This window comes from Alnus glutinosa, chromosome 11 (assembly GCF_958979055.1).
Source record: "Alnus glutinosa chromosome 11, dhAlnGlut1.1, whole genome shotgun sequence".
NCBI lineage: Eukaryota > Viridiplantae > Streptophyta > Magnoliopsida > Fagales > Betulaceae > Alnus > Alnus glutinosa.
In genome coordinates, this window is record NC_084896.1 from 27,389,221 (window position 1) to 27,400,106 (window position 10,886).

Genomic DNA, 10,886 nt, shown 5'->3' on the forward strand with positions numbered 1-10,886 from the left:
TATTTTTTTGTTCAAATTGCTTCTTTTCTTTTTCTTTTTCATTTTCTAAATTTTACATTGAATTCAAGGAAACCATGGAGAGAGAGAGTTTACATTAATTGTTGTTTTGAGTACGAGGTATGATGATTTTTTAATTTACATTGTTCACTAATTTTTTTTTCCCTGTATAATGCACATTATTAACGTGCTTAATTGATAGCCAATATTAATTTTTAAGATTTCATATGAATCGGAAAAGTATATGGAAAAGAAAACTCTAATTTATTCTATTAGTATTTTTCATTTTTCATTTTTTGTCTATATTTTATATGGTTCTCTTATTTCATTTCCTCTCTTCTTCTTTTTTTCTTTATTTTTTATATAATTAATATATTATTTTTCATTCAAATTGCTTATTTTATCTTTTGTAAATTTTACACTAAATTCAAGAAAATGATGGTGAGAGAAAGTTTCCTATGGTTGTTTTTTGTACGGGGTATGTTGATTTTTTAGCGTATTATGTTTATTGAGTAATTTTTTATTAGTTTATGTAATACAAAAAAGATAACACTATTATATTGACAGAAATTTCCTACAAACCGGTTTGAAGGAAATTTCTTTAAATAGCATGTACGAATAGCATTAATAAAAAAAATATGTGCTTCTCACATGTTTAAAGAATACGTATCTTTTTTAAATGTGAGTCGTAAAACCAGTTTATAAGAAATTTTTGTTCCTATTATATTATATTAGTGTTTTTCAGTTTTCATTTTTTATCTATATTTTTTATACTTCTCTTCTTCTATTTTTTTTTTATTATTATTATGAAACTAAATTATAAGGAAGAATCCCGCGCATAGCACGGGTTACAAGCTAGTTGTTAATTAATTGGACAGTAGGTTGACAGAAGGTCCTATTTAAAACCACATAAAAACTAAAATAACTTAACTATCAAAGTTCGAAACCCAAAAATTAAATTGAAATTGCATAAGAATCTAGGAACTAAATTTGATTTTTTCCTTTTTAGTGAAGACTTTTTCAAGCAAAGCAATTAAGCAAATTTGGTTTATTCAACTATCTGAAAAGGTCAACACGTGAAGATAATGCAAGTTCTTAGAAATTTCAATCACAAGATTTGGAGGATTGCCTGGAAAACGCCAGTTTTGAAAACCTGCCAAACAATTCCTTATATAAATGATGTTCTGGGTTCTTTCTTGCTCATAAATCCATCCAGCCATACTCATACAATATGGCTTCTCCAACTTGTCCTTATTTTTGTTCTCTCTTGCTTCTACTTGTTCTTCTTCCTCTCCTTCCCACTGTTTTCACCTTCACCAAAGACGACTGTCTACCGCTGAAATCACCTGTACTTGTACAGGATAAACCTCCAGAACCATGGCTGTCCCGTTCACATGAATTTGCCTTGGGATTTAGTGATAAAAAAATGATGATGAATTTAATTATTTAATTAATATTTTAGTACTCATCCTTATTAAGCGAGGCCCAATACATGCAATTAATATTAAATTAAAATGTGAGATAAATTATAAAGATAATGTTTGGACTTAAAATTTTTATTTTGACACCACGTTAAATTCATACTTATCTCAAAAGTTTAACCTCATAAAAATAAGAAATAAAAATAAAAATAATTTAATAATTTAATTAATATTCTAATAAGACCATATGTTCATGTATAAGGTAATTTCTTTTCTCACCTCTAGAAATAACTTTGCATGTCGAATCGGTCTAAACTTGAAAGTTACGTTTTGGTGTCATATTTCTCTTTCTTTTTTCTTTTTATTTATTTTTTTAATATGAGGATGTCATATTTCTCAGAGGTGCATATATATATATATATATATATTATGCATAGAAACCTAAGAGAAGTCGGTGAACCGCGTCAAATAGTCAAGAAAAGTGAGTGAACCGTGTCAAATACTAAAGAAAAATGGGTGGTCAAGTAAGTTATGGGAGAAATCAAGAAAAGTGAGTGAACCGTGTCAAATACTCAAGAAAAATGGGTGGTCAAGTAAGTTATGGGAGAAATTCAAATTTGGCCCTTAATCAGGATTTTATACGATTTCAATCTAATCCTTGAGTTTTTAATTTTGACAATTATGTTCTTAAATTTTGTTTCAATTTCATATAGCTATATAGGGCTCTCCACTAACCTATTGTCCAATTAATTAACGATGTGTCACGTCAGGCCAATCAATTGGAGCCACATGACTCTCGTTTAACACATGTCAATTGTATATACTAAATGGCATATTTACTTTGAATTACAAATATATCATTAACCTAGCATAAAAAAATAAAAATAAAAAGAGAGAGAGGCAATCGGCCAACCCTCACCCAATGATGGGAAGTCGCTCTTCTTTTTTATGGGCATCCTCCCCTTACAGAGAGTGTGGCCGCTCTCTCTTTAATTCTTTTTTTTTATTAAGAGTATATTTATAATTTAAATTAACTATGATACACAATCCGTGTCGTGTTAAATGATGGTCACATAGCATCAATTAATTGGTCTGATATGGTATACTGTTAATTAATTAGACATAAAGTTGATGGAAGGACATAATTAAAACTCTAAAATTTTTTAGAGAAACAAACTGTCAAAATTAGAAACTCAAAAGATTAAATTGAAATCGCACGAGGACCAAGGACTATCTGAAGCAATATGGCTTCTATAAATGCTGTTGTGGGTTCTTTCTCACACATAAACCCATACTGAAGCAAGATGGCTTCTCCAACTTGTCCTCATTTTTGTTCTCTCTTGCTTCTACTTGTTCTTCTTCCTCTCCTTCCCACTGTTTTCACCTTCACCAAAGACGGCTGTCAACCGCTGAATTCACCTGTACCTCTGCAGGATAAATCTCCGGTATACCTGTCCCCTTCAAAAGAATTTGCCTTGGGATTCCGCCTTGTTCAAGGAAGTCAAAACTTCTTGCTTGCTGTCTGGTTTAATAAAATAGAAGATCGAACAATAGTTTGGTCTGCAAATGGCAATAAACTAGCGCCCCCGTCGTCTCAATTTAAGCTGACTAGCGATGGTGAGTTTGTACTCGATGATCCCGATGGCGGTCTGTTATGGAAGGCCCAAACGAATGGAAGAAAATCCACTTGTGCAGCTATGCTGGATAATGGGAACTTTGTGATTCTAGACGAGAATTATAGTCCTATATGGGAGAGCTTCAAAGAGCCTACTGACACAATTTTGCCAGGCCAAATACTGGGCATGAATAGCAGCATCAGGTCTCGCAAATCCGAGACAGATTATGCTGATGGGCGCTACCAGCTCAGTTTGCAGGAGGACGGCAATCTAGTGCTTTATCTTTTATCTCCACCTAGAAATGTCGTTTCAGTTTATTGGGCGACCGGGACAATGAAATGGAAATCACAGTTGGTCTTTGATGAGGCCGGCCACATTTACATCAAACATGGGAACACATCAATCACCTACAACCTTACCAGCGACGACCCAGGTTCAAACCAACCGTATTACCGCCTTGCTAGAGTCGATCATGATGGAGTCTTCAGATTATACGAACACCTCAAAAATGAGAATAAGGCAAGTGATGGAAGCTGCAGTTTATCCTGGACTGTCGTGCAAGAGATTCCTGATGATATTTGTATGACAATCGCCAGTAGTTATAGCGTCGGGTGGTGCGGGTATAACAGCATTTGTGAGAAAAAATTGAGACAGTCAGTCTGTTACTGTCCTGATAGATACTCTTTTGTGAACACATCTGACCCCTGGAAAGGCTGCAAACCAGATTTTCCACTGCCCAGCTGCCAGACTGATGGATGGGAAGCAGACAAAGAGCAAGTAGAATTTCAAGAACTTCACAACATCGACTGGCCGCTCTCTGATTACGCTTTTCATTCAGGAGTTGAAAATGCGACGTGTCAACAACTATGCCTCGATGATTGCTTCTGTGCCGCAGCCATCTATGAAAGGAATGGTAGTTATTGTTGGATGAAGAAGTATCCTCTGTCAAATGGAAGAAAAAGCCTAGATGTCACTAGAGTAGCTCTCCTCAAGGTACCTAAAGGTAATGTTACAAAAAAGAAAGACCAGTCGACTCTGGTACTCGTCTTGGCACTGCTCCTTGGCAGCTCCACGTTCCTCAATATCCTTCTCCTGGTAGCTATTTCTACAGCTCTTTTCTACTTATACCATATAAAGCTGAAATTGGCAAGAAATGCAAGCATATCTGCCACAAACATGAGAAGCTATACATATGAAGAGCTTCATAAAGCAACTGGTGGGTTCAAGCAAACACTGGGTCGAGGAGCTTTCGGAACGGTTTATAAAGGGGTCGTTGCATCGGATCCTAAGAGATTTGTCGCAATCAAGAAGTTAGAAAAGGTAGTAGACGAAGGGGAGAAGGAGTTCAAAACAGAGGTGAGTGTGATATGCCAGACCCACCACAAGAATTTAGTCCGCTTGCTTGGCTATTGTGATGAAGGGGAGCACCGGCTTCTGGTGTACGAGTACATGAGCAATGGCTCTCTAGCTAGCCTTCTTTTTGGGATATCCAGGCCTCATTGGAACCAAAGAGTTCAGATTGCTTTAGGAATTGCAAGAGGTCTGATGTACTTGCATGAAGAGTGCAGCACCCAGATCATCCATTGTGACATAAAGCCTCAAAACATACTCTTGGACGAGTACTTCACGCCTAGGATTTCTGATTTTGGATTAGCAAAGCTTCTGTTGGCCGAGCAAAGCAAAGCACATACACAAAGAAGAGGGACTGTTGGGTACTTTGCACCAGAATGGTTCAGTAAGGCATCCATTTCGGCTAAGGTTGATGTTTACAGCTTTGGTGTGATGTTGCTTGAGATCATTTGCTGCAAGTCCAGCGTCTCGTTTGCAATGGGAGACGAAGAGGAGGCATTGATAGATTGGGCTTATGAATGCTACATGGAAAAAAGACTAGAAAAGTTGGTGGAAAACGATGAGGAGGCAAGGAATGACATGAAGAGGCTAGAGAGGCTAGCGATTGTGGCAATTTGGTGCATTCAAGAGGATCCTTCGCTAAGACCCACGATGAAAAAGGTTACACAAATGCTTGAGGGAGTGGTTGATGTTTATGTGCCCCCACGCCCTTCATTGTATACTTCTCCTCCGCCCATAATTTCTTAATTAGAGATTTCTGTGCCGATAGGTAATACATGGCAATTTGCATTATATATATAAATTTCCTACAAATTGAGTTGTAAGAATTCCTCCAACCCTGTCTCTAAAAGTGTTATTCAATTAGATAAATCTCAAAAAATAAATAATGCTAAAGCTGATGATCATCCAGCTAAAGATCACGTCGTAGTTCTCAATTTGTTTTTTCTCAACTAAATTGGAGGAATATCCCCGAGTCATCTATTGTTTGAGTGCTCAAGATTTACTTGTACATTAAAATAACATAATCTTATATGATTAATTATCTTATGAGTAACAAACTAATTAGAATAGCTGAACTTGCTATACTACTAAAAAATTACAACCATTCAAAACTAATTTAAGTCTTCCATTCTCAGATGAAGCATTTGTTAAGAGGTAAAAAAAAAAAAAAAAACAAAAACAAAAGAGAGAGAGAGAGAGAGAGAGAGAAAATATGTTTTTTTTTCTTTCTTCTTTTTCTTTTTCAACAACACGAGATCCACTGATCAGAAACATCACTGGACAGAGGACTCATTCTTCCATGCGTTGACTCTCCTGTGGTTGGGATGCCTTGACCATGATCTTTGGAAGAGTAAGAGATGGATCCTCGCTGAGGACAGCTGGGGCTTTGACTAAGTTGATGCTCTGCTCTAGCTCCTTTACTGCCTCTCTCATCAGCTGCCCCTTCTTTCCCTTCTTTCTGCAAAAATTTAACAGTTACAAGTTAGATGATGCTCATCACCCTATATTATGCTCTTGAACACATAAGAAGGGGAAAAAAATAACCTCCTCTCAATGTGTTTGGCTTCCCTCCTTGATCTGACTTTGTCAATCGTCTTAATGGCCTTCAGCGTGTTTTCTGTGACATTCCTGTCGTATCGCTCCGGCCTATTACGCTTCCTCTCAAACTCAAAGGTAGAATCCTGCAAAATGTGGGGAAAAATAAAAATTTAAAAACCAGATATCCACTTGATCTTTTCTCATCAAACCAATGGGTGTCGGGGAATATCACACAAAAAAAATTAGATGAAAGATAAACTAAACCAAGCATGCTTACCTGCGTCATGTCCTTTCCATGCAACCTCCTATAGGCCTTAGTCCATTTCACCTTGCGAGGATTCCTCTTCATCTTGAAGTTCTTGTGGCATTTTGATCTACAAAAGCGAAATATCTGCTGAAGGATCACTAGTCAGGGGCTAGAGGCAAAAAATAATAGTTTGAACCAATGGAGGATATGCTACCAAATGATTGGCTAATGCATTTTAGAAGGAATGCAGCTTATATTTGACAAAATAAATATATAATTTCAAGTTTTCATTTACTCAAACTGTAAATTTTCATGAAGCGCAACATATAAAACTTTTTATTTTTTTTTTTTTAATAAGTAAATCAAGTCATATTGAAAGTGTAAGGCACCTCTAAGTACACCAAAAGTATACAAAAGGAAACACCTAACTAGAAAGAGAAAAATAAGCAAGGAAATCGACAAAACTAAGCGATAGAGGGGTCATAAAAGTCACCATTCAAAGATACGGAGTATGAAAGAACAAAGCTAAAATATCCACCATGAAACTCTCCACGTCCTCAAAATACTTAAGATTTATTCCTTTCACACACCAAAAAATGCATATTGGCACCATCTTCCAAATCTCAACACTCCTCGGCCTTCCAGATTTTCACCAACAGGCAAACAAGTCGATAACTCTTCTAAGCATAACCCAAGACAGACCAAATTGAGTGAAGAGAGAATTACATAAAGCGGAAGCCACATCGCAATGAAGAAGAATGTGGTGAAGAAGAAGGTGGTCCACTGATTCCATATTTCTCTTGCACAAGCAATATCTATCCACTATGACATCATGCCTCTCCTAGAGATTATCCACGATAAGGATCTTGCCTAGGGCTGCCGACCACGCAAAAAAAGCCTCCATTAAAGGAACCCGAGTCCGCCACACTCTTTCAAGTGAAGCAACTATATTCCGAGCAAGCCAGGGAGCTAAAGAATGACTTGACATTTAATAGGCTCTCTTGGAAAAGACCCACCAAAGCCTATATGCACGACCTCTACTCACAATGGCTGAGTGCAACTCTTGGAAGTAAGAAGCAAAGACATCCATTTCTCAATCATGCGCTTCTCTTAAAAAGCTCACGTTCCACTAAGTAGAACCACCCAAAATCTCCATATTATTCGCAACTGAGACATCCTTCGCATGAGCAATACCAAAGAGAACAAGAAACACTTCCTTCAAAACCGTATTTTTGCACCATAGATCATGCCAAAATTTTGTTTTAACCCTATCCCCAACTCAAACCTAACAAAACCAGATAAAGTGTCCCACCCTTTCCTTATGTTCTTCCACAATCCCACTCCAAATGCACCAACAAGCTCAATGGAGCACCACCCACCCCATAAACTGCCAAACTTGGAGTCCACTGCAACTCTCCACCAAGCATCTCTCTCACTTCCAAACCGCCACAACCATTTACCTAACAGAGCGCAATTGAACAACATCAAGTTCCTGATACCCAGCCCTCCCTCTAAAATTGGGATACAAACCTTAGACCAACTCATCAAGTGATATTTGAATTCTTCACCAAACCCATCCCACAGAAAATCCCGTTGAAGCTTCTCAATGCGAGCAGCAACATTCACCGAGAGAGGAAATGAAGACAAGTAATACGTAGGTAAATTGGCGATAGTACTCTTAATAAAGGTAACTCTACCCCCCTTAAAAAGGTATTAACCTTTACCAACTAGCCAATCGATACTCTATCTTCTTGATTATACCGACCCAAATATGAGTAGACTTATTGGATGCCCCCAACGGAAGAACAAGATACTTCACTGGCACGGTTGCAACCCCAAACCCTAGGATTCTGGCTAACCTTTCCTCTTGATCTACATTCCCAAATGAGAAGATACGTGTGAACAATGTCACACCACATAGATGGACTTTAGACAATCGGATGGATGGAATTTTTTGTGACTTGCTTAGCCATTTTTGCTAAAAGGGGGGATGCATAATCAGATGGCAGTGTTCTGATATTTGAAACTAAATACATAGCAGCGAACTCCCTTTTTCCACTCTCCCATATTGAATTATAGGAATAAAAAAAAGTACACAACAGCCAAAGCTTCAAAAAAATAAAAATAAAGGGTATGGCAGGACCAAATAAATAATGAATTGCACAAAACAACGCAAATATGGAAATGGAATAAGCATAGGATAAAAAACCTTTGCATCATTGCGGACAAACTGAATACCATGCCCTGGATATACGGCAGAGGAACAGAACCAACACTTCTCTATCCTCATCTTATTTTCAACTTACTAACAAATCCAAATTCCTGAAATAATAATTCAAATTAAAAAATTATCATGAATAAGAAATCCAAACAATAAGAAAAGACGAACAAAACATTCTCAGCCTAATCATTTAATGTTCAATCTATATCATCCATTAAAGTCCATTTCAATGTTTTCCATCATGAAATTCCTATTTTCTGGCACTCAATTCTGTTTCCAAAGTTAAGGTTGGTATTAACAAAAAATTCCAAACCCAGAAATGCCACAAAATGTATTTGCTACATTGAACCTTCCCAAAATCTAAAAAGTAGAAACAAAATCACACCAAAATGAAAGAGAAATAATTTTGGCACCAAAACCACAACTAGAACTTTCCATTATATAACAATTAAAGCACAAATGAAACATCTTAGACAAAACCCAGACAAACCCATTGTAAAAAAAGCAAAACAAGATCTACAATCATTTCAATCTTCAATCACAGATCTGGCTTTCCTTCAACCATATAGTTGATTTGTCCAAATGAAACTATGCATCTTAAAAGAAATTAATATGGAAGCAAACAGAAACAAGAAAAAGATCAACATAATTAAAAAATAAAATAAAAATCCCAATCTGTTCTGAAGCTGTTTGTTTGGTGAGTTCATAGAGCTCAAGTGAAAATACGAGAAAATAAATTCCATCGGAATACAGAGTCAAAAGATTCCTTCCAATTTCAAGATAACCAAACTTCAGCAAGCATCTTAGCCAAACTAACTCGATTCATGTGAAAATTATCCACAAATCATTTTATCAATGTACCAGTTATTCAAAAACAGGGGGGGAAAAGAACAAAATTCTTGAGAGAGCTCTGAAATTAAACAAATTTATTGCAATCAAATGGCCCATAAAATAAATTACAGATACCTCTTGCACTCTTTGTCCACTAAATAAGATCCTATAAATTGTAGGCCCCCACTCCTAGTGATGCTAATGAAGGAAGTAAAAAACACTTCAACCAAAAATATTTTCATAATTTTTTAGCAGTTCCACACGAATTTCCAATTCAAGTATTTAGAGCAAGTTTCCTGCAGCCCAAAAGAAGAAAATACGTTTGGATCAGGTATCTAGCTAGACTTGAGCATTACTTTCATAGATAAAGTTAATTTTTCCCCCCTTTTTCTCTTCTTTTTCCTACAAGATCCCACACTCCTACTGATAAGACTCACCAATCATGTGGGTCAAACAAATAACTTTAAACGGTGAAAAAATGTTGCCTATACTTTTTCCTTCTTCGTCATAGATTTCTTAACACAGTTATCTATGTAATAAAGTGATTATCTTTCTTCTTTTTGGAAATAAGCAACATTTAGAATAGCTTTTTTAAAAAAAAATTAAAAATTAAAGTCAGTAAGCTACTATAAGTGTGCACCTGGCTGCAGAATGCTATATCTAAATAGACACCAGCCAATGCTTGCAGATTTTGCCGAGTCGAGTCGAGTACTTGATAGGCTCGGCTCGACTTGAGCTCGAACTAAAATATTTAATTTATAATGTCTTATTCGAGCCCGAGCTCGGTTTAAAAGCCCATTCGAGCCTTATTTGGGCAGCTCGGCCCGATTAAGGCTTGTTTACGGGTTTTTTTTTTTTGTATTTTTTACAAGGTAATAAAAAAAATTATAAAACTCAACTTAATTCACCAAATAATACATTTAAAATTTCGGCCAATTACAAGAAAATTGGAAAAATTATAAATACTTGAATTACAATTAAGAAAAAAAAAACTGAGGGTAGATTTGCAAGCAGACACAAAACTCAAAATTCTTGTTGTTCATGAACCAATCAACTTTGAATCTCCTGGGCCAGATCACATCCCAGCAGTCCAACAGTCAACACAAGCTTAATAAATAAATAATAATAATAATAAAAAAAAAAAAAAAAAACAGCCAACACAAGCAACAAAACTAACTTCAATCGGAGTAACAGATCGTCTAGAACCACACTGCAAAGATCAAACAATCTACCACATTGGGTTCGATTAAAGAATAAAAAAAAAAAAATTCATACTCATAATCAATAAAGAAAGATCTCCAGCTACATATCAACAAAGAGAAACAAATTAGAAACCATCACTAATAAGCCAGACGCAAACGAATTTCAAATCCATCATGAAAAACATAACTTGCAACTCGTACGTATATATCAAATTGACAAAAAGAAAAACAAAAAAAGTAGCAGTAGAAGAGCAAAGAATAAATGTTTGAGAGAGAGATGTTGGCTAGAAAGTAGTTTTCACAGAAAATCTACCCTTACCTTGATTATATCTTTTAGAACTCGAGAGATCTATGAATCTGCAACAATGTTTTGTTAATAGAAGACAGAGAGAAGCGGAAGAGGAGAAGGACAATAAAAAAGTCAGCACAAAATAAAACGGCGCAGGTGAGAAAGTGAAAGGT

General features: G+C 36.1%; 2 protein-coding genes across 3 annotated transcripts; one reads left to right on the forward strand and one right to left on the reverse strand.

Moving 5' to 3' along the window:
• Positions 1 to 2,713: 2,713 nt before the first annotated feature.
• LOC133881775 (G-type lectin S-receptor-like serine/threonine-protein kinase LECRK3) lies at positions 2,714 to 5,268 on the forward strand. Its single transcript, XM_062320802.1, has one exon. The coding sequence runs from the start codon at positions 2,723 to 2,725 to the stop codon at positions 5,129 to 5,131; it is 2,409 nt and encodes an 802-aa protein (XP_062176786.1). The 5' UTR covers positions 2,714 to 2,722; the 3' UTR covers positions 5,132 to 5,268.
• Positions 5,269 to 5,319: 51 nt separating this feature from the next.
• LOC133881776 (probable ribosome biogenesis protein RLP24) lies at positions 5,320 to 10,886 on the reverse strand. 2 transcript variants are annotated; one of them, XM_062320804.1, is made up of 5 exons: positions 10,744 to 10,886; positions 8,380 to 8,492; positions 6,201 to 6,314; positions 5,930 to 6,066; positions 5,320 to 5,843 (listed from the first exon to the last, which is right to left on the reverse strand). In XM_062320804.1, the coding sequence occupies exons 2-5, from the start codon at positions 8,458 to 8,460 to the stop codon at positions 5,675 to 5,677; spliced, it is 501 nt and encodes a 166-aa protein (XP_062176788.1). In that variant the 5' UTR covers positions 8,461 to 8,492; positions 10,744 to 10,886; the 3' UTR covers positions 5,320 to 5,674. The 2 variants fall into 2 exon arrangements, with proteins under 2 accessions (XP_062176788.1, XP_062176789.1); XM_062320805.1 differs by lacking the exon at positions 10,744 to 10,886 and having other exon boundaries at positions 6,201 to 6,297.